The sequence below is a fragment of the Pipistrellus kuhlii genome, unplaced genomic scaffold (genome assembly GCF_014108245.1).
Source record: "Pipistrellus kuhlii isolate mPipKuh1 unplaced genomic scaffold, mPipKuh1.p scaffold_m20_p_30, whole genome shotgun sequence".
In the NCBI taxonomy this organism is placed as follows: Eukaryota; Metazoa; Chordata; class Mammalia; order Chiroptera; family Vespertilionidae; genus Pipistrellus; species Pipistrellus kuhlii.
The window spans coordinates 2,208,911-2,236,700 of NW_023425530.1; the positions used below are offsets into that span (position 1 = coordinate 2,208,911).

Here is a 27,790-nt window from a genome sequence, read left to right on the forward strand (position 1 = left end):
GAAAACGACTCTAGGAACCATGTGGTGGGGAAAGCTCACAAAGTGTTTATTTGCAGCAATTCAGACAGACAGGTCACGGAGGGCCAGCACTGCCTGCCTTTGATGGTGGGGAGGATTTTCAGATTGCTCTTTTAAAACTAAACAGCCCAGCAGGAACACAGGGCATTCAGGGAGAATTGGCAATTGTTTGGGGCCTGTGGGGTGGCTGTCCCAGTTACCAAGGGAAGGGAATTGAGGTTCCCAGCAGGTAGCACAGTGGATTAACTCTTCCCACACCGGACCAGGGCCAGGAAAGGTGGGAAGCGAACCCTCCTCCTGCCCCAGCCTTGTGGCCACCAGACCTCCTACTCATGAAGTGACATATATGGCTTTTCTGCCCCAACATGCCTGCAGTCCCCCTCTCTGAGGGGCAGTCTGCCTGTGCCACTGCTCTTCTCCCAGAAGAGAAGCACCTCACTGTGGTGTCCCCCTGGAGGGGCCTGCTCGGACTTGCGATGTGGCACCTCTGCCCAGCCAGGTGCCTTATTGGGTAGTCTTTAATGAAGAAAACCGGAATCAACTCTATCACAAATGAGGAGACTTCACATGAAAATTTTCTCTTCCAGAAAAATGACAGGACCAGGCGCACTGAGCCCGTGCCAAGAAGAGGTAGCCCTTTTAGAAAAGCCAGTGTGCTCTGGGGGCCCAGGGCAGCTACCAAGCACTCCAGGGCCCGACACATGTGCCCATCCCTTAGCCAGGCCCCCAAACCTCACACCATCACCGGACGCTGCCCCAGGCACTCTGGCACAGAGTGAAGTGACTGGTCAGGGCTCCACAATGCACACACCCCTCCCCTCAACAAAGATTTCCCAATTCCCATCCCAGCTCTGCCACCTACAAGCTCTAAGACCTTGGGCACGTGATCTAACCCCTGCACCTGGCTCCTTATTTCTCAGATGGGGAGATGATGCCCATTTTATCAATGGTTGGAAGAATTCAAGTATGATGAGCTGGCAGTCACCACCAAGTGAGCAATGGTGGTGCTGAAGGTATTACTATTCTTTGCTCTGTAATCACCACCACACACACACAAGAATTAGAACCATAAACTTATATTAATGGAAAATGGAATGCCTCATTACAGAAACCTTGTCTCAAAAATAGCAGAACAAGAACATGCTTATTAAAAAAAGAAAAAAATGAGTTCACATATTACCGAGCTACTACATGGTGGCAGGATTTGTTGTTTCTTAAAAGATTCCACAAGTTCGCCGAGACCGGTTTGGCTCAATGGATGGAGCGTCGGCTTGGGGACTGAGGGGACCTGGGTTCGATTCCGGTCAAGGGCATGTACCTTGGTTGCGGGGATATCCCCAGTAGGGGGTGTGCAAGAGGCGGCTGATCGATGACTCTCTCTCATCGATGTTTCTAACTCTCTATCTCTCTCTTCCTCTCTGTACAAAATCAATAAAATATATTAAAAAAAAAAAAAAAAAAGATTCCACAAGTTCAAGGTAACTGGCTAAGAAATTCAACAGTGCATCTGCCTACCTGAACACGTGGAGAGAGTGGGGTTTAGTAGCGGCGAGTGAAGGGGGGGGATGAAGGGGGGTGAGGGTGCGGGACTCTGTTGCCCCGGTCCTGGCTGGCCAGGTCTCCATCTTCCAGTTCTCCACTGGGCACCACATGGCCCTGGGAATGCCCATCTTGTGCAAAGCCGCCTCGCCTAGGAACAAAGGCACACATTTATCCCTTGAAATGCTTTACATTTTCACCATCACATGGCAGCACGCAGCTCTGCAGCCTTCAGAGCCCGCGTACCTTTTTCTGGGTGAGAAACAGCATAACTACAGACTACATTCTGGGTCCCTGGAGAGCGCTATTTGCACTAGTTACCGAGAGCTGCTTTTGGGACTGTTTTCAAACCATTCAACCCAGCAAGTTGATCAAACATGCACAAAAGGGAGAGGAAGTGAGAAGCAGGAACAAATCAATTTTATCCAGGGACAAAACTTCTTACCCTGACAATCCACCCCGACTGGCCACGTGTCCTGTCGCTGAGGGTCCGGAGAGGCCCCTCTCAGCACCTGGAAGAGAAGAAAGAGTCTGCAAACACTCGCTTCTTGGAAGTTTCTGGAAAAGCTGGGGGGAGGGGAGGGCGAGCTGGCCCATGGAGAGTTCTGGGACTGGCCAACCCTTCCTGGGAGCACCGCCCCCCCCCCCCCACATGGGAAGTAGTTAGCCCATACCTAGCCACCTGCCGTGCTCCCGGCCTGCCGTGCCTGCGTCTACCATGCCTGGCCAGGCACGCTCCTGGTGCTCCTCCAGCCTCTGACTGTGCTCCGTCCAGTCACGTCCACCCCTGTACCGAAAGGGGAAAAAAAAGCAGATACACCCCAGTGTGCCTCTAGAGAAGGCTGTGCCATGGCTTCAGCCTTCACACCTTGTACCGATTGTTTCTGAGGGAAGTGGACAAAGATGGGAACAGACACTTTTCCAAAGGTACACGCATGGCCAATAAGCACACAAGAACATGGTCAGCATCGATAACATCTCAACCAGATGATTGAGATGCACTCCATCCCAGCTATGCCATGACTCTTATCAGATAGGCGCTGGCCACGCAGCTCAGTTGGTTAGAATGTTGTCCTGATAAACCAAGGTTGTGGGTTCGATCCCTGGTCAGGCACATACAAGAAACAACTAATGAATGCATTAATGGATGGAGCTATAAATTGATGTTTCTACCTCTCCTTTCTCTTTCTCTCTCTCTCAAAAAAACAAAAACAAACAAAAACACACACAAAAGATTAACCTTAGCAGCTTTGCCTCAGTGGATAGAGTGTCGACCATCGGACTGAAAGGTCGAGGGTGTGATTCCAGTCAGGAGGCCAATGCTGGTCAGGGCATGTATCTGGGGTGCAGGCTCAATCCCCGGCCCTAGTTGGGGTGTGTGTGGGAGGCAACCAATTGGTGTGTCTCTCTCATGTTAATGTTTCCCTCTCTTCCTTCCACTCTCCCTCTCTCTCTAAAAATCAATGGAAAATAACCTCAGGTCAGGATTAAAAAAAAAAAAAAAGCGCAATAAAAAACAACAACAGACTGTAACAAGTGCTGGTGAGGATGTGGAGAAACTGGAACCCTCACACCGCTAGCGGGAACTGAAAATGGGGTAGCCTGGGGGAAACAACAGCAGTGGTTCCTCTAAAGGTTCACCTTCTAGGGACCATGGAACCAGCAACACCTCTCCTAAGTGTCTAGGGAAGGGGACATATGTTAACAAAAACCTGAACATAAATGTTGTTAAAAGCATAATTCATAATAGTCCCCAAACGGAAATAACCCAAGTGTTTGTCCTTCAACTCATGAATGGCTAATATAGAAGTGGCCCATCCATACTGGGGAACATTATGTGACCATGAAAGAGTGAAGCGGGAACATTTGAGTTCTAGTTTCCCAGCACATGCCATTAGTTTGGCTCAAATCCTATATAATAAAAGGCTAATATGCAAATCGGCCCAATGGCAGAACGACCAGTCGCTATCACGCACACCAACCACCAGGGGGCAGACATTCAACACAGAAGATGCCCCCTGGTGATCAGTGTGCTCCCACAGGGAGAGTGCTGCTCAACCAGAAGCCAGGCTCATGGTTGGCGAGAGCAGAGGCTGTGGCAGGCAGCTGGATATCCCCTGAGGGCTCCTGGACTGCAGGAGGGCACAGGCCAGGCTGTCACATCCCCTGAGTGTACAAACTTCATGCACCGGGCCTCTAGTAAACTCATAAATCTGAAAAGAAAAGAAAAAGCCTGCCCAGGTAGCTCAGTTGGTTAGAAACTCCAAGGTTTCAAGTTCAATCTCCAGTCAGGACACATATCAGGGGCAACGAATGAATGTACAAGTAAGTGGAACAACAATGTTTCTCTCTCTCTTCCACAACAATGAATGAAGAAGCACTGTCATTCACTATAATGTGGATGAAACTTGAAATCATGATGCACAGTGAGAGAAGCTACACACAAAAGGCCACAAAGAATTTGACTTCATTTATGTGAAATGTCCAGAATAGGCACATCCAGAAAAACAGGAGGTGGATTAGTGATTGCTAGAGGCTGGTGGAGGGGACAGAAATGATTTTTTTAAAATATATTTTTATTTATTTCAGAGAGGAAGGTGGGGGGGAGGGAGAGGGAGAGGAAGAGGGAGAAGGAAGAAGGAGAAGGAAGAGGGAAAGGCAGAGAGAGAAAGAAACATCACTGATGAGAGAAAATCATCAATCAGTTGCCTCCTGCATGCCCCCTACATGCCCCCTACTCTACCGGGGATCAAGCCTGAAACCCAGGCATGTGCCCTTGACCAGAATAGAACCTGGGACCCTTCAGTCCACAAGCCAACGCTATGTTGGCTGACCAAACCAGCTAGGGAAAGGCTTTTGTGTGTGTGTGAAGATATTCTAAAATAGACTGTTATGAACATACTGAAAGCCACTGAATTGTAGATTTTACTTTATTTTTTTAATCCTCACCCAAATATATTTTTCCATTGATTTTTAGGGAGAGGGAAAGAGAGAAACATCGAGGTGAGAGAAACACACTGATTGGTTGCCTCCTGCACAAGCCTGACCAAGGCCCAGGCCGGGGAGGAGTCTGCAACCAAGGTACGTGCCCAGGACCAGAATCAAACCCGGGACCCTTTGGTCCATAGGCTCATGCTCTTTCCACTGAACCAAACTGGCTAGGGCGCATTGTACACTTTAAATGGGTGAACTGTATGGCATGTGAACTATGTGTCAAAAAAGCTATTTGAAAAAGAGCCTGGCTGGTGTGGTTCAGTGGTTGAGCATCAACCAATGTACCAAGAGGTTACTAGTTGATTGCCAGTCAGGTCACATGCCCACATTGTGGGCTCAATTCCCAGTAGGGGTCATGTAGGAAAAAGCCAATCTCTCTTTCTAGCCCTTTCCCTGCCCCTCTCTCTAAAATCAATAAAAACATATTTTTAAAAAATTGTTTGAAACAGAAATTATGTGAGATTAAAATCCAAATATGGTCCCAGTGTGAGGGCACCAGCAGTCATCATGACTGTCCACGGCCGAAACCCGTTTGGCTCAGTGGACAGAGCATCGGCCTGGGCACTGAAGGGTCCCAGGTTTGATTCCTGTCAAGGGCATGTACCTTGGTTCCGGACACATTCCCAGTGCAGGAGGCAGCTTATCGATGTTTTCTCACATTGATGTTTCTAACTCTCTATCCCTCTCTTTTCCTCTCTGTAAAAAATCAATAAAATATATTTTTTTAAGAAAATGACTGTCCAAGAATGGTAAGACCAAGGCTGAGTCTAGAATGACAAGTGTACTGGCCACTGGGCTGACAAGTGCTCAGAGACAAGAACTAGGAATCCACCAGAGCCCCCAACACGTCTGTGAGGGCAAATGCAAAACTGCTCCTCAAAAGTGAAACCCGAAAGTTTCTAATGCCTGCTAACAGGTGACAACACCCAATCATGCAGTGAGGCTGTTTCTAATGTCAACAGGGGACAACACCCAATCATGCAGTGAGGCTGTTCAGGGCTGTCTCCAGTCTGAGAGAGTTCTCTCATTTATATTCCCACAGGCACTTAAGGAAAATGGTTTAAATGTACACTGAGTGCTAAGTAGGTGGCTCGGGAAAGCACACTTTGCATTAATCTATCAGACTGAACCCCTGAAACCCCACGAGAGAGAAAGTAGAACCTTCTGGTATCCAAGACGCTGGCCTTCAAAATTCCTAAAGAATACTTTGGGGAGGGGAGGGTGTGGATGTGGGGGAGTAAAGCTTTTATATTGTCAAGGGCAATAGTTCTCAACCTTTTCAATGCCTCGACCCTTTAATACAGTTCCTCAGTTGTGGTGACCCCCAACCAGAAAATTATTTTCGTTGCTACTTCATAACTTTAATTTTGCTACTGTTAATGAGTCGTAATGTAGGTATCTGTGTTTTCCGATGGTCTTAGGCGACCCTGCTAGCGGTTCTCAACCACTAGCCTAAGACTCTAGGGGGAGAAATCTAAGGAAGGCTTCAGGGATGTCTCCTTCAGCAGGCAGGGCCTTGTGATACAGATGTTCATAACTGGGGTGATGCAGGCAACCTGGCCAGGTGCACACAGCCAGTTCATTTTCAGCGGGGCGGGCCTCCAGCCAGGGGAAGATGCCCACCGCCATCATGGGCTGCCCACTAACCTGGGTGGAGGTGGTGGCCCCCGGCCCTCACTCATCCTCTTGTCTGAGGCGTAGCCCCCCCAGCCATCCCGAGAGTCCCGGCCGTGCCGCTCTGGAGGTCCTCCGTGGCCATGGCGGTCATCTGAGTAGTGCTGAAAGGCAGAAGGACAGGGCGACTCTGGCCATCTCACTCCCTACAGGCCCGTACAGGCTCACCTCTGGAAGGCCTGTCAGCCTGTACACACTGCGGGCCGGGCCAGGGTGTGCCACAGCACCTCTGGCCCCTCTGAGAGGGCCTGCCCAGGCCCATTCTGAAGCCTGCTAGCTTCTGGATGCTCTGTTTGCGACCCTGACGATACCTGAGGAGCTCATGGCAGAGCTCGTTGTTCCTTGCTTGAGAACTGAGAGTCCCTATAGCTCTATCACTGGTGCCACACAAAGAGCCAGCACAAGCCTCTCTGGCCCTGTGAGGTCCACTGAGAAAAGTCACTTAGAGTCTTCCTTGCTGATAACAGGAGGTCCCCTTGACTTCCTCCTTTGTCCTCAATCTATGGAGGTGGCACGGCTCCTCAGTAGCTGACACTGGAGGCAAGCGCAGCAGAGAACTTCAGTGCCTTGGCCAACCAGTTCTGTGCTCAGGAATCCAGCACGTCTGGGCCGTGATATGGAGCTGGTCTACTGTTCTTGGAACACACACTCCTGTTTGAAGAACTATGCTGCCGATGCCTGTCCCCTGCCTTTCTCCTGGCAGGCTCCCCTTTTCTCTGAACTGACACCTTATGCATCCCTCACCAGGTATCAGCAGATGAGAGGCACTGGGATCCACCCCGGAGGCACCTGAAACAGAGGGATTCCCGCCACCACCAAACATGGGCTAAATGACCGCCTGACAGGCCACTAAGCCCCATTTGGGGTACCCAAAGTCCCGAGACTCAGAGGCACTCTAAGCAAGCTGGCAACAAGAGCTACTTGCAGTTCCTGCTAGAAAAATGGAACAAGAACAAGCCCTATGCATCTGAACAAAGCCTCCACTCATCAGAAAACAAGCAATTCTGCATGTTACTTATTCTCCAGAGTGCCGTGCCCATGCTCCCCCGCCCACGCAGACAGAGCAGGCACCCAATGTCTGGATGTTACTCACCTGTCCATCTCGCTCTCCCATCACTGTCCTTGAGCCCTCCCTCCTGAAAAAAATAAATAAATAAAAGAATCTCACTCCAATGGCAGCTGATGGTACCATACAACATTTCTACAGGTCCCACAAAAGCCACAATTGGGGTCCTCATTCTATTTACCCACGGAAGAACTGCCTCATTAAAAAAAAAAAAAAGCAGGCTCACATCTTTCCCTGGGGGTGGGAGTAAAGTCAGATCTTAACAAGGTGGAAATATTAATTTTACTGAAATACCCCGGAGGGAAGGGTCTTAGAAGCAGACACCCATGAATGAAGCTAAGGCTTCACTTACCTATGGCCTGGTAACAGGGAAACCTAACCTCTTACTCAACACATTTGATTCACACCAAATCTCAAACCAACTCCAGCCACAATGAATTAAATAAGTAGCTTTTTAGCCACATTTTCCCTTCCCTTCCAGAGAGCTAATGAATGTGAAATGGCTCCAGGATATGCAGCCCAGGGGAGCCCAATGGGATTTCTCCCAAAAAGAGAGAACTCTTCACCTGGAAAGGTGAGGGCCGTCTTCCTAATCTAGTCCTCGTTAAATCAGGCATGGCAAAGAAAAACACTGGCTGAAAACCCACCCTGACCTGCAAAACACAAACAAGGCCCAGTGAGAACTGCCCCCCATTCTCTGGTCAGTTCTCTTTGCAGTTTGCTGGCAAAGAAACCTACACCTGTCAGTAAACCCTCCTGCCCACTCTGCCTTCACCAGTTTAGGCAGGTCACACCTCTTCTAAGAACTGCTTCCTCCCTCCCTCCCTATGCAAAAGGCAAAGGGAATTAGATCGGTGATAGTGAATCCTGGGGGCTGGTGCTGACGTGAGGGACAGGGAGGAATCACCAGGGAGGTGTGAAAACCAGAGCCTGGGCCACCCACAAGAGAGTTGAGTGTTGGAGAATTCTGAGGCTCAGGTCCTGCCTAGGGCCCCATCCATCCACTCCGTGCAAAGGACAGTGGATGAAATGAGGTCTGGGGGACCGTCTTGCCAGACAAGTCCCAGATGCCATAACTGGCCACGATTCCGACACTGCTCAAGGCCTGTTTCTGAATTCCATGTGTGGCTGGTCAAACCCTACCCACTAGCACATCACAAGTAAATCAGACGTTAAGAGAACAGAGGGAGACCTGTTTCTACTACAAAAAGGGGGTGGGGGACTGACCTGTCGACCACATGGTCCTGGTACCGGCCTCGGCTTCGATGGTCAAAGTCGTGGAAGCGGTGATCGTACCGAGGGAAATCAGGGCGGTACCTGTCCTCCAGGGCCACACGTTTTCCTTCTGGCCAATAGGCATCATCTCGCCTGTTTTAAAAAGGAGGGAAATTTTACTTATGAAAGAGAACAAAGGAAAAAGGGAATGAAGGTAGGAAGGGGAGCTCTCTCTCCAGACCCAGCATCATTTAAAATGTACTGCAGGGCTAATCGCTAAACATTCAACCACTATCACTTTGATTGGATAAATTAATATTCCCAAAACTGCCAAGAGGCACGAGTATTCTCATCTGACAATTCTGAAAATCGGACGCTGTCAGCTAATTGTGTCATAATACTGTTAATACCTTGATCCCCACCCGAGTTCAAATGCAAGTGAAATAAAAATACTTGATTCTTCAAGACTGGTATTCTGAAGTGCCACGTTTTCAGCTTCCCATCTTCTATAACCTGAACCTCCCCCTGAGATTTATGCAAAAGGCAAAGGAATTAGATCGGGTGATAGTGAACTACATACAGCTTAGGACAGCATCCAATTATCTTCTTCCTGATTTTTACCAGAAAACTAGGCTCATGGGTAGTGAGGTAATGGGTGACTGACAATTAAGCAGCTCAGAGAAGCTAGAGACCAATAAACCTACTTTTAAAACAGAAGGTAATATCCTTATCCCCAGTGCCAACTCTGTGCCTTTCCCCCTACAAGGACACGACGTGGAGTGGCGGCCGTGGCCAATGAGGGCCTAATGCACTCCTGGTCATCTCCTGCAACAGCACCTGGAGGGTGGTGATGCTCCACCAGGAATCAATGCAAATAATGGCACAGCCTAAGCGGAAGCATCACAAACCCTTCAGCACTGGAACTACCAAGATTCTCCATGAACTCAGTTGGGGAGAATGTTGCACAGCCAGGAGAGTCTGACATTAAACTACACACATCCCTGGTGGTAAGGGCAACGAGTTCTCAGATGGACAGCAGCCGAAGAAGCTCCTGAACAGGAGGAGAGGCCACACCTCTAGGCCGCAGGTGGGCTGGATCCTTACCGCCCATCGTCATGGGGCCTCCGGAAGCCCTGCCGCTGCTCATAGCGTAGCTGCTGTAGCTGTTCCTGCTGACGCCGCAGCTCCTCCCGCTCTCGGTGAATGCGCTCCTGCTCCTTCCTGCGCTCCCGCTCCACTTGCATGCGCTCTCGCTCCAGCCGCTCCCGCTCCATGCGCTCCCGCTCCAGGAGGTGACGCTGGCACTCGAGCTCCATGCGCTCCCGGTGCAGCCGTGCCTTCTCCTTCCAGGCCTCCCGCTCCCGCTGCTCGCGCTCTCTGCAGGGACACAGCAAGGCCACTCTGGAGGGAGGTCCCTGGCCACTGAGGCATTGCCCTCCAAGGGGGCCAGGATACCTTACCTGGCCAGTCTGGGTTTCTTGGATGCTCACTGGTTTGGGCCAGGCTATAGGCGGCAGGTGCTTACCCACTCCCACTAAGTTGCTTAGAACAGCCAGAAGCCCCAATGTCCAAATTTTCCCTTTCTCAAAAAAGCAAAGACACAGGTGGGCTGGGAGGGACCAGCAAGGAGACACAGAGCTCAGGTTCAGGCCAGGAGGACTTGGCTCAAAGGCCCCCAAATAAAGCCACGCATCAATAAGGTAGAGAAAAGTCAGAAAAGCAAAGGGTAACTGCTGTGTATACAGAGCAAACCCTTAAGAAGCAATTATAGTAGCTTTCCCTGAGGGTAAAAAGGTACTCTATTGTAGATTAATGCTGTCAATGAGCCCCCTCTTTTCTATATCTTCCCCCTAAAAACACTGTATTTTGAAATGAGGGTCATTTTGAATAGACCTAGGAAGGTGTGGGGATAGGCAAAGGCTAGTGAGGCGATTGTATGCTGGCCTGGCACCGGCAGCTGGGACCAAGGTCTCATGTCCTCAGTCACGGCACACCAAGAGCTGAGCAGAGACTGGGACCACCCCTCTGTGTGAGAAGAGGACATGCTGCCGCTTCTCTCACTCTCCACCAGTGCCTGGAGAGCCTCCAAACCAAGCAGGAGCAAGCTGGAAGCAAAATACCTCCGAATGGGATCAAAGGGCTTCTCAACGTGCTTTTATTTTCTAAAGTGACACAGGCAGGAGCTAAAATCACGTGACTTCAGATAAACGTAGCATAACTTAAGAGGGTTGTATGTGATCTGCTTTAGCTCAAGAAACTTCTCCAAACACCATGATGTAAACCTTTTGTTTCATGGAACAACACTGGAAGGAAATGTCAGGGGGCTCTGAATGTCTTGACATGATATGGCAGAACACAGAAGCGGAAATGACAGGCTTCCTCCAATAGACTATCTTCTTAATGAAAGGTGAGAGGGCAAAGAACATGACTTCGACCCCTGCTGCCGGAAAAGGCCATAACCGCAGAATCCAGGGGTGAAGAGGCCACTCCTGTAACATCGCCAATAAAACTGCCACATTCCTTGGTTGCCTTTTTTTTTTTTTTTTTAAGTCTCACTTATTTATGTACATTTCCAGAGGGAAGACTTAGACACTTGGGACCCTTCCATCAAAGCCATCCCTGGGTGAATTCCACAGGCCAGGGTCCACCGTCAGCCAGAGGAAATGCTCAGCAGAAATGGGCTTTTGATGGTGGGATGGTGAACACACATTCAATATACAGATGATGTATTGTAGAATTGTATGCCTGAAACCTTTATAATTTTATATACCAATGTTACCCAAATAATTCAATTTGAAAAAAAAAAGGGGGCTTTTGATGAATATCATACCGTCCCTTTGGCCCCAGGGGAAACACACAAGATGGCCTGCAAGCCCAGGCTACAGAGGAGACTCACTGGGGAGAAAGGACAACCATCCCCAGAGCAGACCAGCAGCCTGCTCTGCCCCACTCACCGCCGCCTCTCCGACTCTCGGATTTCCCGCTCCCACTGCCTCTGGCGCTCTCGCTCCCTCTGCTCTTTGATTTTGTCAAATGATAACATGTCTCTCTTCTCTTTGCTTTCGGATTTTCGATCCTGACTCTTGGAGCTCTGTTCACCAAAATTGGTTGATTAATGTCAGAAAAATGATTACAACAAATGCACAATGAAAGGGAAATACACATTATCTGGATTAAGCTAAGATTCTTCTGTGGCACTCAGGTTACATGGAGGCCCCAGCACAGGCCGCTTCATTCCACATCCGAGTCACACTGCTCACCCCATAATCTGTCTTTAATTTTTCTTTAAATTGCTTTTAGAGAAGTGAGAGAAAGGCGGGAGGGAGGGAGATCAATTTGTTGTTCCACTTATCTATGTACTCACCTGTTGATTCTTGAAAGTGCCCTGACGGGGGATCAAACCCACCACCTTGGTGTGTCGGGACGATGCTATAACTGGCCTACCGGGCTAGGGCCCTCTAGTCTGGGTTTTAAACCTTGTAAGCAAAGGATATTAAGGGAAGAGAAAAGATGGGATGGAACCTCAGGAAACCTGCAGGCAGTTTTTCTAGTGTAGCAGAGCCACATGGCCCCTTCATTCACTGGGGGGGGGGGGGGGGGGGGGGCGCGGGGCAGCTGTTTGGACAGTAAGATGAAGGACTACATCTTTCACTTCTCAAGTGCTAAGTCAGGGCTCAAGCAGGCAGCCTTAAAACAGAATAATCCAAGGTACTGTACTGTAAAGTTCACTCCCAATAATGTAGAAAAGATTAATGGGTGACTTGCCTATTCTGTTTCTGGCATAAGGTAGAAAACGATGGACAACTAACATCTTTAAGGCTCTCAGAGGCTGAGACACCCAAGACTGGCCTCCAATCAGACGCTCCCAGGAAGCTTTCACATATCCCAGAACCCAGGGCCTCCTACACAGGACAGGGTCTGGGACACCACATTTTTACAAAGCTCCTCTGCCCTGGCCGGGGTGGCCCAGTTGGTTAAGGGTGCCATCTTGTACACTAAAAGGTTGCGCTGGTTCAACTCCTGGTCAGAGCACATACCTGAGCTGCAGATTCAATCTCTGGTGGCAGGAGGCGGCAGATCAATGTTTTGTTCTCACATAGATGTGTCTCTCTCTCTCTGTCCCTCTTTCCCTTCCTCTTCCTCTAAAAATCAATTAAAAATCTTAAAAGAAAATGCTGTTCAGCTTAATTTCTTAATTAGCCCACACAAAGGGTTTAAAAAAAAAATCGATGAAGACAAAGCTACCTGGAAAGAAGATGGGCAAAGATTAGAACCAGCTATTCTACTAAAAAAAGATTGTGGGGGCTGGGGGTAATAGAGAGGGACATTCAAAGAAAAGACAGATGCACCCCCAAAACATCATTCACCTACGAGACGGGCAGGGCTTACAGTGTAATCACACACTCTGCAGGTGGGAATGAGGAGGGACAGCCACCCTAGGTTCTGGGGGAAGGATATGATCTAGTGCAGAGACAGACCAGCAGGCACTGCAGTCCTCAAATTGTACTCCTGGTCATAACATGGCCTCGCCACCTACTGGTGACTCGGGTAAAGCTCCGCACCCCAGGAATGGCAGCATCCTCTGTAACTTTCTGAAGGGCAGCTGATAACATCCACCACAAAGAACAACACACATACACCTTTGGACCTAGCAATTTCACTGACAGGTGGTTGCAAGTCTGCCGAGAGGCAGACACAGGAAGGCTGCCCACAGCAGTTTTCAATAGCAGGACATCTACACTAGCAATTAAATGTCTTAGCACTGCACGCACACTGTACGTCGACATCACCTTGCTGGCTTTGATATTGTGCTACAGTTACAGGAAATAATACCACTGGGCAAAACTGGGTGACAGAAACATAGGACCTCTGTCCTATTCTTTACAGCTCCCTGTCAATCTACAATAATTTCAAAATTAAATTAGAAAGTAGCACTGTATATTTCAGTATGTTTTGCACAAAAGGTGTCCCAGAGCAAGTCATCTGAATCCATTTGTGGTGGTGTTTCAGAGCATATACAATGTGTTGTGTGTGCCGAAACTGGTTTGGCTCAGTGGATAGAGCATCGGCCTGTGGATTGAAATGTCTCAGGTTCAATTCCAGTCAAGGGCATGTACCCTGGTTGCAGGCACATCCCCAGTAGGGGGTGTGCAAGAGACAGCTGATCGATGTCTCTCTTTCATCAATGTTTCTAACTCTCTATCCCTCTCTCTTCCTCTCTGTAACAAATCAATAAAATATATTAAAAAAAAAAAAAAGAAGTGTGAGGAGCCCACGCAGAAAAGAGGCTTCCATTGTGCTTATGTAGTGCCTTCTTATAATATCTGAATGCTTTAATCACATTTACATCACTACTACATCTTTTTTTTTAACATCAGTTATCTGAGTGGTAAGTTTATGGGTCTTATTTATTTCTCTGTATTTTATGATTTCCATGTAGTCCATAGAAAAAATGGCATTAGGAACTGCTCTCTATGAAATTTAAATGTTAATTTAAAATTTAAGTCTTAACAACACAAAGTATTCTTGGGTGAATCATAAAAAGTGTATTCACTGAAAAAGTGTTGCTCTCCTCATTAACATATTAGCTAGAATCTTTATCTGGGAAACAGATAAAATGGAGGTCGCTAGTTTGTCCACCTATGTGCTTAAGTTAATAAGCAATGTAACTTGTTGTTTGATAACATGACAGTCAGTTTTAGAGTGGACTCCACTTTTCTTTTTGGTTAATTTAATAGAAAATCAACTAAAGAAAATGAATAAACTGCTATTAGATTAGCCAAAAGAGTAGAAGCTGCCTCCGATTTGGAAAGCCTGGGTGTTGTCCTTCCAGCTCTGTCATTGGCAATCAATTCTCCTAGAAACATGATTGGCAAACTACGGCTCACGAGCCACATGCGGCTCTTTGGCCCCTTGAGGGTGGCTCTTCCACAAAATACCACAGCATGGGTGAGTCTATTTTGAAGAATTGGCATTAGAAGTTTAAAAAATCTGGCTCTCAAAAGAAATTTCAATCATTGTACAGTTGATATTCGGCTCTGCTGACTAATGAGTTTGTGGACCACTGTCCTAAAAGATGGCATAACCTGACAAAAAATCAAAGAAGGGCAAACACATTTCTGGAAAGCAAACATGGATAAGCACTGTTCTGAAATAAGTTCGAGAATCTAAGTTCATGTTTCTATGCATAATCTAAAGAGTTAATAATATGCCTCCCAAGGACTTCAAAGAACTCTTAAAAATTTTAAAGGCAGAACAATGTTGTTTCCATAAATGCAAATAAAAAACGACTGGCCTTGAGATGGCAGAAGCAATACTCACTCTTTCTTTTGACCTGCTTGTGGTTTTCACACTAATGACAGGCTCTCCTTTTGATTTATCCATTACTACCATCCGTTCCATTCCTCTGCTTCCTTCAGGACAAAAACACAGCAATCTGTGAAAATGTGCTGATGTACACAAGCCAGCTGGGGGCTCTTGCCGCCCCTGCCCCCAGCTGTCAAGTGACTAATGCTAATGCTAAAGCCTTTGTGTCCTGTCCCTGTCTTCATGATGATATAAAAGTTGATGTTTCTCTGTCTTTCTCTTCCGTCCACTCACTCTAAAACAAAAGGAAAGAGTATCCTCTAGCAAGGATTACGAAAAAGAAGCACTACCAATAGGACTATACTGGGCGGAAACATGTCTTTGCTCATCTAGAATGGACTTGCCTGCATCTTACAACTTAAATCTGAGTCAAAGTGCATTCTGCAACATGTACACAAAGACATTCCACCTGTAGGCTTGTGTCCTTTACCCCTCATACTCAATCCTAATGGCTCCAGGATAACCAATTTCAATTTTTATTCCTACCACACATTGTGGGATGCTCTGCATAACCCAGGCTCTTGTGCCTGAATTGGATACTGCTGGCTCCGAGGGAGCCCCTCCCCACCCCCACGAGTGGGCTTCCCATCAACCGTCTGTAGAAATAAAGGTTCTACACCAATTCTTCCTCTTCACAACAAGCTAAGCAGGCTCTAACTGCCAGAACAAGCATGGATTTAGGGAAATTTGCAATACTCCAGGAGCATTTTAAAAACATGTTCCTCAGGAGACTGCTGGCAAATTACCCCAATGATTAAGATCTAACTTGTAATGCACTGCACCAAATCCCAATGCTCCAGATGGTCAGGTTTTGTTTCTGGTTTTCTTTTTCGAGAAGGGGAGGGGGTGGATTTGTTTGTTTTGTGTGTGTGAGTATGTTTTTTTGTTTGTTTGTTTGTTTGCCACAAAACATTCTGTGGAGCTTCATGCAAGTCTGAAGATGCAGAATGCAAGCAATTTTTATAAAATGACAACAGAGGTGGCACACTATAAGTGCAACTGCTCCTCCACAGTCTATAGACATGAGATTTTCATTTTCTGTTTCTCATTTGATCTGGCTTTACCATACAGGCAAGAAAAATAAGATTACACACATATAGAGTTGTACTGAATTAGTTATAAGAACTAGGACACCCCCTTGGCAAACTCCCATTTTTTTATGTTAAAGACTCAGGAAAAATAAGAACCCAGGTCACTGAGCTGCCAGTAAAGCTAAATCACTGACCAGAACATCTCTGCATTTCTGCTGTTGTGTAGAAACTCTTTTAAGCCACCTCATCACCTGAGGCTCTGTTGCTTTAATGGCTTTTTATAAGCAGCAAAACTAGGCAAAGTCACTAAAAAGCTCGCTGCACTTATTTGATCTACTATGACACCCACCAGCCCATTGTGACCGGCTCTTCCCCCGTCAAGAACACTTAGTCTCTGAAAAAAGAAAAAAAAGAAAAAAGAGAAAAAAAAAAAGAAAAAGAAAAAAATGAAAAAAAAGAAAAAAAAAGAACACTTAGTCTCTAATCACCTGATTTGGTGACTCTGGACCGATTTGTAGTTCCTGGTTTTAGCTCGTCTTCATCTTTTTCTTCCTTTTTAATGTCTTCAGGCCTTCTTCCCTCCTTTTTCTCCATCTTCTCTTCCTTCTTAATTACAGTTCTATGTAAAAACATGGTTATCAAACTTGAGTTCCTGAGTCTCTAATAGGAGCAGTTTGCTCGCACAGATTGATGCACAAAACCAATCAGGCCAGCAGCAAGTGGATGGGGAAAATTATTTGAAAACTGTGGTAATATTCCCCTCTTCAGACACAGCCCTTATTCCCACTTAAGTTATCTGTCACATCTCAAAATATGCAGGAGAAAACTGCAAGCTCATGAGGATGTTTTCCCAAGATGCTAAAAGCACTTACATATATGACATCTATGCAACTATACATGATGGAAGAATGCTTATGAAAAACTATTTTCAAATGTCTCATTTTGAAACATTTTGTATATGTGGAATATTAAGTTTTGTTGGAAAAAATTTCCCCCAAACAGGTATAGTATGATATAGAATGGAGGTACAGTACCAGGAACAGATGTTCCTACAACATGAAGCAGTGAGCCACCTGCCCACTAACACTTGTACCTGGAAATATCTGCATACTTGGAGGAGTTAAAATGCTATTAGCCCACCAAGCGTGGTTCAGTGGTTGAGCGTTGCTCTATGAACTAGGTCACAGTTTGATTCCCAGTCAGAGCACATGCCCGGGTTGTGGGCTCAGCCGATAAATGATTCTCACTCATCATTGATGTTTCTATCTTTCCCTTCTTCTCTGAAATAAAAAACATATTTAAAAATAAAATAAAATGCTATTATATGTCAGCCAATATGGAAACTATCATTTCAACCAAAGGCAGTTCTGTTTTTTAGAGAGAGCGAAGGGAGAGGGAGAGATAGAAACATTGATGAGAGAAAAATATTGATCAGGTAACTCCTGACAACCCCTGCTAAAGATTAAGTACAAAACCCACGCATGCGCCCTGAAGGGGAATTGAACCAGCGACTTCTTGTGCATAGGAAGAGAGGAGGTGGAGAAACATCGATGTGAGAGAGATACATCAATTGGTTGCCTCCCGCACATGCCCCTACCAGGGCTGGGGAACCTGCAACTAACGTATGTGCCCTTTTACCTGGAATCAAACACTTGACCCTTTGGTCCCCAGGCAGATGAGAAAGAAACCAACCAGGGCAGGATTTCCTTACAATATAGTAATATGCAGTGAATGTCACAGATACACTTGTCCCATCACCACCCATGTTGCCATACTGTCAATCATTTGGCTCACCTCTTGAACTTTTATGGGTATTTGCACAGAACCATGAAGATCTTCAGGGATGTTTTACATTTCTGGAGACTAACATAGTGGGATGGGCCTTGATATGGTGCTCTTGAGCACTTTTCACCTCATGCTTTAAAGCAGCGATTTTCAGCTTATGGCTCATACAAACTAATCACTATAAAATGCTGCCGCACACTAAAAAATGTATTTTTTACCAATGTGACAAAGAGGAAAAAAAAAGAAAAGGGTATGATTTTCATTCATTCACATCAGACGGCTATTGGTGATTAGTTGGCTGTTGTCATTTTTTATTTTGATAATCTAAGGGAAAAGAGGTCAGTACCCTTGACTAAATAGTCAGGTATTGCATGTTTTAAATATTCTTATATTTAAAGAATATTTAAAACACCGGTTGAAAAATAACTGCTTGAAAGGTTAGTCTGGCCCAGGCAGTGTGGCTCAGTGCTTGAGTACTGACCTATGAACCAGAATTCAGTCAGGGAACATGCCAGGAGGCAGCTGATTAATGATTCTTGCTCATCATTGATCTTTCAATGTCTCCCTCTCCCTGCTTATCTGAAAAATAAATAAATAAATAAATAAATAAATAAATAAATAAATAAAGCCGAAACCAGTGGATAAAGCGTAGGCCTGGGGACTGAAAGGCCCCAGGTTCGATTCCGGTCAAGGGCATGTACCTTGGTTGCAGGCACATCCCAGTGTGCAAGAGGCAGCTGACCGATATTTCTCTCTCATCGATGTTTCTAGCTTTCTGTCCCTCTCTCTTCCTCTCTGTAAAAACTCAATAAAATATATTAATTAAAATTTTTAAAAAAATAAAAATAAAAAAGTATTTTAAAAAGGTTAGTCTATGTGGATTCATACACAGATCTGGTTCCTTTCAGCTGCTACCTAACAGGACACAGCTATTTCCATTTCCCTTATGATAGACTAGAGATTGGTTCCAGTGGCCAAATGACTGCAAATAAAGCCACCATGAATCTCTCTGATGTACCTCTTCCATTATTCTGCAGTGGTGCCTCCTCCCTCCAAGGAGACCTGAATAATGTTTCAACAGAAGACCTCTCCCTACTTGTTCTATACTCACATGGCACCTCCTAGACACAATGGTCTTGTTGATAACACTAACTTAAAAATAATTTTTTTTAAAAAAGAACCTACACAAGAAAACCAATAAAGAAAACACCTGCCCGTAGGAAAAAAGGCTAGAGGGACATATACCAAAAAGTGTTCAACCAGGTAGTGATATTTTGCCTGACTTCAGTGTGTGCTTTCTAAACAACAATTATAGAAACATCACTACTAATCCATGACAACCAAGACAAGCCACCTGTATGGACAAGCTTCTCCATTTCACTTAGTCTGACGACTTAGCCTAGAAATTCCTAATTTCTAGGAAAGGCTAATAAAAGTGTTTATTTGAATGAAATAAATAAGGTTAAAAACAAATTTTGAAATATTCAACCTGCTAGACAAATCACGTAGGCAGTTTGGTTTTAAACACCTTAAGCTCATCACCCAGTTAAGTGCCCAGAACTGAAGGCAACAGCTCGGGACTAAATTCTGACCTTGTTGCTTGCCAGCTGAGCTGTGTGACCTTGGGTCCCCTTTCTGGGCCAGTTTCCTCTTCTTCCTACACAGAGTACAGACTTCACAAGATTCTTCCAGAGACTCAGGGACCACCCTGTACACACATACATTAGCTGAATATTATCCACTTTCTTTTTGCCATAAACACATCTCACTTCTGTGATTCAAAAAAATCAACCAACAAAAAGCATCCCAAGACCCTAAGAAAACCAACAACTCTCAACAGCTTCCCAAATTCTAACAATACAGATACTTTTAGCACTGCTAATAGATGTGTCCTTTAAATAAGAAGTTGCTGATAGCCCTGACCAGTGTGGCTCAGTGGATAGAGCGTCGGCCTGCGGACTCAAGGGTCCCAGGTTCGATTCCTGTCAAGGGCATGTACCTTGGTTGCGGGCACATCCCCAGTGGGGGGTGTGCGGCGGGCAGCTGATCGGTGTTTCTCTCTCATCAATGTTTCTAACTCTCTATCCCTCTCCCTTCATCTCTGTAAAAAATCAATAAAATATATTAAAAAAAAAAAAAAAAAAAAAAAGAAGTTGCTGATAAAATCATGGGTCTTCTAAGTACATGAAGGCTCATCTAATAGCCATTCTCATGGCCCTACAATTTCTAACTTGGTCACATTGAAGACCAGCAATTATACTGTTAAAAACTAAGCCCAACTTATGAGTATTGATGTCCACAGCCATGTTTACTCAACTATCAATTTTCTTATGTAAAAAAAAAACCAAAAAACAGCAAAATGGAATTACTGTGAAATTTACAGATTCTTAGCAAAGGGTTTAATTTTTAGAATGCAAGTGGACCTGGAAGTGGAAATAAATTGTGTTGACAATATAAGTGTAACACAGACACACAGTGTTCTGAGAATAACACTGTTATCAAGCACATCACTAAATTCTACCTACCCAAACGATAAGCCTATGGCTTTTGTTTTGATATTTTTATTGATTTCAGAGAGGAAAGGAGAGGGAGAGATAGAAACATCAATGATGAAAGAGAATCATTAATCAGCTGCCTCTGCACGTCCCCTACTGGGGATAGAGCCCACAACCTGGGCATGAGCCGTTGGCTGGAATCAAACCTGGGAACCTTCAGTGCGCAGGCTGATGCTCTATCCACTGAGCCAAACCAGCTAAGGCAAGCATATTGTTTTGATAAAAGTATAATCAATGCCTGCTGTGAAAGATCTGTCCCTATTTCCATCTTCATTAAAGCTATAAATCACCTCCTTTAAATAAATAGTATCTATTTATAAAAATAGACCCCCAAATTACTATGCCAAGGAATCCCCAAGGTACCTCAGTGAACTAATACGTAATCTGGGATATTTCAAGTTTTTGAGGGAAACACAAAAATACTTGACAACTGCCAGGTGCTGCACAAAATACTAGTTTTAGGCAGCTCATTTCAATATTCAATCAGCTTACATTCCTTTGAATAATGATGTTATCTTTGCAAAGCTGGGTTTTTGCAGTTGCTGGGATAAAAAGCATGATTCACATGAAAATCAACCTGGACTGTGAAATGATTCCAAATTTTCAGAGGCTGTGCAAGGGCCCAGGATGTTTGGAATAAAAAATAAATGGTGCCTGCCCTAGCTGGTTTGGCTCAGTGCATAGAGCACATGTGTCAAACACAAGGCCCGCGGGCCAAATCCGTCCCGCCAGGCCTTGCAATGTGGCCCGCACCGCGCTGTCATCACTGCACTCCGCTGCGTTTCCATCACAATGACAGTTTATGACTGTTTAGTAAACCATTCGGCCCGCGATTTAGGCTGGATTTTAGATTTTGGCCCCTTCTCTGATTGAGTTCGACACCCCTAGCATAGAGCATTGGCCTGCGGACTCAAGTTTGATTCCAGTTAAGGGCACATGCCTGGGTTTTGGGTTTGATTCCCAGTAGGGGACATGCAAGAGGCAGCCGATTAATGATTCTCTCTCATCACTGATGTTTCTATCTCTCTCTCCCTTTCCCTCTGAAATCAATAAAAATATACTTAATAAAAAAATGTTATTTATTTTGTGTGTGTTTTTTTCCAACAGGCTACTAGGTAATTTAGATGTACATACTTATTAAGGATCATCTGAATCTATTTTTTTAGCATTATGAAATGAATATCTGTTGAAAGCTAAACACTGAAGTAGCAGCAAGATGCAGAAATCACTTGTGATGTAATGAGAAGCTGGTGAGGCTGTTTATGCAAAGGACACATGCTTGTTTCCTGAGCTACCCTGTGGCTGCCATCTGCCCTCCTTCCAGCCATCATCCCAAGAGAATGCGTTTAAAAAATTACTTTAGCTGAAACCGGTTTGGCTCAGTGCATATAGCGTCGGCCTGTGGGTTCAATTCCGGTCAAGGGCACATGCCCAGGTTACAGTCTCAATCCCAGGAGGGGGCATGCAGGAGGCAGCCAATCAACAATTCTCTCTCATCATTGATGTTTCTATCTCCCTCTCCCCTCCTGATATCAATAAAAAAATATTTTTAAAAAATTACTTTACTTTTCAACTTTGATCTCCACAGGATGATGTCTGTCAACACTAGATACTTTTTCTTTCTTCACTTCACACTCCTTTCTGTCGGACAGTTTTTTCCCAGCAGGTTCGTTTTTGGCCTAAAAATATAATGCAGATAGAAATGGCTCATGGGGAAAAAAAAAAAAAAAGAAAGAAATGGCTCATGGACTAGGTCTTCCCCCATGTAAAGTTCATGAGAAAGAACAGGCAAGGACTGCCTTACCTTCTCTACGGAGATCATTCTTCCATGAAGCTCAGTTCTGTGGAGGTGGCTGATACATTTCGTAGCCTCATCAGAGGTAGACATGGTGACAAAGCCGTAGCACCGAGCCCCAGGACTGCGGGCATTGGTCACCACTTTGGCACCGACAACCTTCATGGGAAAGGGCACTCTTATTTTCTCATACAAATAATCACACAATGTAAAAAATTACTAGCAGTTAACTGATCATCAAAATCATTTCCATTAGACATTTGGTATCTTTCATCTGGCCATCTATATAAAATGTTCCCAAACATTATCCAAAATCATGGTGAATAATAAGAAAACAAAACCCTTTGTCTTTTTGTCTAGTGGCACTTTGAGTCTTTTATGCCATGATACTGCAGCAGGGTCAAGAGGATTTTATGGAAAATTGGGATAATCTCCATGACCACAGCTAAATAAATAGGCATAAGTAACCCCCAAAAAAATCATTTGTAGTAGTTTTTACTTCTCCAGTATTTGTCAGTTCTTCCTAGTTATTAAAAATAATTGATCTATCAAAATACAAGTGCTTTTGATACGAGATCAACTCTACAGTGACAAAAAGCAAACAGGGAGAGCTAAAAAGAGTTGAACTACACTAATGGAAACTTTTTAATCAATCAAAAGCCCTTCCCACTCAGATCATTTTCTCTAATTCCATTCTATCCATGGACAGCTGAGGGAATATCTACTCAGAAATGCACCACGATCTATGTGAACCAAGGCTAGAAAGACCTCTGACATAGATCAGAGAAACTTTCACTTACAGCCAGCACAGAGAGCCAGCCATTAGCTCTCCTGCTACCTGAAACTAAAAAACGGTAGGAAATGTAGGCAACAAGGGTTTTCAGACACCACGCACCAGTCTACAAAGGACGGAGACCTCCGCAAGAGTGGAAACACATGAAGCAGCCTTATGGTTGCCCATTCTTACTACCTAGATGTGTAGGCCCTGGGCAGGGAGGAGGAACTGAGGGGCTGGTATCCCTGAGATGAGCACAGGTCAGAGTCTGAGGAGATAAAAGCAGTGACCAATCATAGTACCACGCGGAGAGACACGCAAGACAGCTGCAGAGAATTTGTATCCCCTTGAGTGGCACATATGTGTGAGAAAACCACCAAGGCTGGGGAGGTGACCACCTAAGAAGCAGAGGGAACAATCCCCGGGGCTCGCTCAATGCTACAAGGCCCACTTCCCTCAGAATGAACCCAAATGGCTGGACAGAAAAGCCTGTAATTCATGGGCATTGGGCTGAGTGCTCAGACGGATGCTGCCCAGGAGTGGATGAAGCTAGCCCTGAGCTCTGGCCTGATTAACAAACTTAACAGCAGGCCTCTGCACTGATCGAGCAAGTGACTGAACTGTGCCCCAGCAAAAGCTCAGGGACATTTGCAGGGATATAAGAATAACTAGCTCACAAGGTAAAAGTCACAATGCCTGGTATCCAATAAAAAATGATTGGGTTAGCCTTAGCTGGTTTGGCTCAGTGGATAGAGCACTGGCCTGCACACTGAAGGGTCCTGGGACAAAGGTGACAGAAGCTTCTGCTGAAGACACAGTGCCGGATCTCAGAGCAGAGCAGCTTTGCATTCTTACTTCTCCTGAAGCTCAAGGGGCTGAGCCAATTATGGGGTCATTTGATCTTTCCATTAAACTAATAATCCTTGCAAGGGCATTATTTCCAATGACTGTTAAACCCAAATAAGGGCAGGTACCATGAGAAGCTGTCTCCCCACTCCTTCCCCTTGCACTCTGCCCTGTAGCTTTGCACAGTAGCCTTTGATGAGTTCATCCAAATTATAAAGCCTTGTCCCACCACTGGGCCATCCTTTACCCAGAGCTGAGTTCCACAGGCATGCTGAACTCCAATCATTCAGGTCTTGCCCTAAATGTGGCTTCCTCAGCAAGCTTTGCTGAACCAACCACCCAAATCTAAATTAGATCTCGTACCATATGATTGCATGCTGTAATTTTCCTTAACATATTTATTCAATGTGTTGTATGTGTTTATTCTGTAAATGATTTTCCCACCAGTATGTAAGATCTATGACAGGGAACTTACATGTTTGCTTAGGCTTTATAATCAGTACCTGAGTTCAGAAAGAGGTCAACAAAATAAGTGAGGTTACGGCTTAATAGTTTTCCAAGCCCTTTTGAATGCATCTTCTGGATGCATACTGCCTAAATTACTAATGTATTCACCAATACCTACTTGGGTGACATGGATCTGAGCAAAGATATGATTGAGTAGCCAGGATGAGTCAGCCTCAGAAACTCTGCCTAGAATCCCTGCAAGTTCTCAACTCCTCGAGGCACTGTCCCCTACCTCCCCCTCAGAGAGCCACTTCCCACAGGTACCTGGAGACCAGGGCAGTCTCTATGGCTTATAAAAGGATTGCTTCATCACCTAATTCCAAAGTAACAGAATAATTTTCACTTTAAAGTCCTTTAAGTTCCTTAGAAAGTTTTAGAATTGTATTATTTTCTGCCTGCTCCCAATATCAGCATATTAGGTGATTTATTGGTAAACCACTATCACATTCTATTTTTAAAGTATATATTGGGTCGGCAGCTAAGTAATTGCGGGTTTCACACATATATGGCTTCAGTTGAATTTTTAGGTTTGCAGACGTAGTACAAATGTAAAACACATTTTGTTATTTGATAGTTGGCTATTCAGCTGTTAATCAGTAAAAAAAGTTTTTTGATCTGTTTTGTAGTTTTCGTTTGGCGTTCGTTGAAAAATGGAAAATCAAAAGGAACATTTTTGTCATATTTTGCTTTTTTATTTCCGCAAAGGGAAAAACGCATCCCAAGCTCATAAAAAGTTATGTGCTGTTTATGGTGACGAAGCCTTAAAAGAACGGCAGTGTCAAAATTGGTTTGCCAAATTTCGTTCTGGTGATTTTTCACTCAAAGATGAAAAACGCTCTGGTCGTCCAGTTGAAGTTGATGACGCCCTAATCAAAGCAATAATCAATTCGGACTGTCACAGTACAACACGTGAGATTGCAGAGAAGCTTCATGTATCACATACATGCATTGAAAATCACTTAAAACAACTTGGCTATGTTCAAAAACTCGATACATGGGTTCCTTACGAACTGAAAGAATCACAGTTAACGCAACGCATTAGCAGCTGCGATTTGCTAAAGAAACATAATGAAAATGATCCATTTTTAAAACGACTGATAACTGGCGATGAAAAATGGGTTGTTTTCAACAATATCAAGCGGAAAAGATCGTGGAGCAGGCCAGGTGAACCAACTCAAACAACATCAAAAGCTGATATTCATCAAAAGAAGGTTTTGTTATCAGTTTGGTGGGATTACAAAGGAATTGTCTACTTTGAACTCTTACCACCCAACCAAACGATCAATTCTGATGTCTACATTGAACAACTAACGAAATTAAACAATGCAGTTAAAGAAAAGTGGCCCGAATTGACAAATCGAAAAGGTGTTATATTCCATCATGACAATGCAAGGCCACACACATCTTTGGTCACTCGGCAAAAATTAATGGAGCTTGGTTGGGATGTTTTGCCACATCCACCATATAGTCCTGACCTTGCACCATCTGATTACTTTTTGTTTCGATCTTTACAAAACTCCTTGAATGGTAAAAATTTCAATAATGATGATGATGTCAAATCGTACCTGATTCAGTTTTTTGCTAATAAAAACCAGAAGTTTTTTGAACGTGGGATTATGATGCTGCCTGAAAGATGGCAAAAGGTCATTGATCAAAATGGGCAATACATTACAGAATAAAGTTACTTAGTTCCATAAAAAAATTGTCTTTTTCTTTAAAAAATCCGCAATTACTTAGTTGCCGACCCAATACTTAAGATGCTATTCTTACTCATAAAAGGCTAAGTGGTCCTCAAGCCGTGATGCCCTCAGGCCATCAGAAGATGGCTGTGCCCACAGTGGGCATGCACAGGTGGGCAGGTGGGGTGGGCTTGACGCTCTGTGCACACCACAGAGCCTGCCTGCGAGTCCAGCCTCCTGGCTCTGCACAGCACGGAGGCGGGGCCCTGGCTCTGGCCTACCTCCTTGGGGCAATCAATCGTGGGGCTCCCGCACTGTAACAGGGCACAGGCCAGGCTTGGGGATTCCCCCCACCCCTGTTTGAGGGCACAAATTATGTGCATTGGGCCTCTAGTAAGATATAAAGCCAACACTTAACTTACTGCTAAGAAAAAACCCCTCAGCATGCCAGCTTTAAATTTTGTATAAGCCAAAAGATTATAGCAGTTTCTTGAAGAGAAGTTAGAAAGAACCACAAGAACTTCAGATTCTAGCTATTTACACAAGTTTCCTGCATAGTGTTCTACATCATGTTTATCTGGTTTGTCTGTTTTTTTTCAAACAGAAAAAAAAAGGCAGGTTTTCCTCATTGAGGATTTCCTCCTCCAGCCTTTTCTTAAATTAGAAATGACCAACAATAAAATTAGCATGAAGTAGGGTTTTAAATTCGAGTATATATTTTTACTAGAGGCCTGGTGCATGAAATTCATGCACAGCAGGGAGCGGGCCTAACCTGGCAGTCAGACATCCTTAGCGCTGCTGTGGAGGTGGAGGAAGCTCCCACCACCTCCTAGCTCACCAGCGGTGAGCCAGGCTTCTGGCTGAGCTATGGCCACACACTTCCACCACCCATGGGAGCGTACTGACCACCAGGGAGCAGCTCCTGCATTGAGTGGCTGTCCCTGGTGGTCATATGCATCATAGCAACCAGCCGTTTTGCCATTCAGTCAATTTGCATATTAGCCTTTTATTTTATAGGATTGATTTCAGAGAGAAAGGAAGAGATACAAACATCAATGATAAGAATCACTGATGGACTACCTCTTTCAGGCTCCCTCCTGGGGTTTGAGCCTGCAACCTAGGCAAGTGCCCTGACCAGGAATTGAACTGTGACCTCTTGGTTCATAGGTCAACAATCACTGAGCCACGCCAACAGGGCTTGAGAGAATATATATATATATATATATATATATATATATATATATATATATACACACACACACACACACACACACACACTTTTTTAAAATATATTTTTATTGAGTATATTTTTTAATGCTAAATTGAGACTGGGTAGCAAGACAGACATAAGGGAGAGCATACCTTTCCATACTTGCTGAAAAGGTTCTTCAGATCTGTTGCTCGAGTTGTGGAGGACAGTCCACTGACCCACAAATTCCTGCCAGAACTGCTGCTGATACGACCTGAAGCAGAGAGAGATTATGCTTTGCCACCAGGAATAATAGTAACCATGACCACTCCTGAAATGTGGCTCTCTCTTAAACCATAACCACATCCAATTTCAATGCTTCTTTTTTCTTTTCAATTTCAACTCTTTTAATTCAAGAGTTTAATTACTGCCAACACATAGGACAGAGATGAAAATTTGGCAGGGAAAAACAAGAGTTTTCTTACTTGAGGAGTAATCTTGTCTAGGTTATTATGAACTGAAATGTCTTTCAATGATCAGATCTCAACCAAGATAGCAGTTTCGCTGAAACCGGTTTGGCTCAGTGGTAGAGTGGTAGAGCGTCGGTCTGCGGACTGAAGGGTCCCAGGTTCAATTCCGATCAAGGGCATGTACATTGGTTGTGGGCACATCCCTGGTAGGGGGTGTGCAGGAGGCAGCTGGTCAATGTTTTTCTCTCATCGACGTTTCTAGCTCTCTATCTCTCTCTCTTCCTCT

The 27,790-nt window shown here is 44.9% G+C and overlaps 1 protein-coding gene across 6 annotated transcripts in view; it reads right to left on the reverse strand.

Annotated features, from left to right (window-relative positions):
• Positions 1–1,475: 1,475 nt before the first annotated feature.
• Positions 1,476–27,790, reverse strand: part of SAFB2 (scaffold attachment factor B2) — a 38,648-nt gene continuing 12,333 nt past the window's right edge. For 3 of the 6 annotated variants that reach the window (XM_036459499.2, XM_036459502.2, XM_036459505.1), the window contains 13 exons: positions 27,208–27,308; positions 22,048–22,197; positions 21,810–21,922; positions 16,392–16,522; positions 14,828–14,919; positions 11,461–11,597; positions 9,611–9,883; positions 8,519–8,659; positions 7,319–7,361; positions 6,199–6,329; positions 2,232–2,344; positions 2,003–2,069; positions 1,476–1,708 (listed from right to left, as the gene is read on the reverse strand). In XM_036459499.2, the coding sequence (XP_036315392.1) occupies positions 1,558–1,708; positions 2,003–2,069; positions 2,232–2,344; positions 6,199–6,329; positions 7,319–7,361; positions 8,519–8,659; positions 9,611–9,883; positions 11,461–11,597; positions 14,828–14,919; positions 16,392–16,522; positions 21,810–21,922; positions 22,048–22,197; positions 27,208–27,308 (1,643 nt within the window). In that variant the 3' untranslated portion in view covers positions 1,476–1,557. Of the gene's footprint in view, positions 1,709–2,002; positions 2,070–2,231; positions 2,345–6,198; positions 6,330–7,318; positions 7,362–8,518; positions 8,663–9,610; positions 9,884–11,460; positions 11,598–14,827; positions 14,920–16,391; positions 16,523–21,809; positions 21,923–22,047; positions 22,198–27,207; positions 27,309–27,790 lie in introns of all 6 variants that reach the window. The other 3 variants (XM_045589140.1, XM_036459500.2, XM_036459504.2) reach the window with 3 other exon arrangements.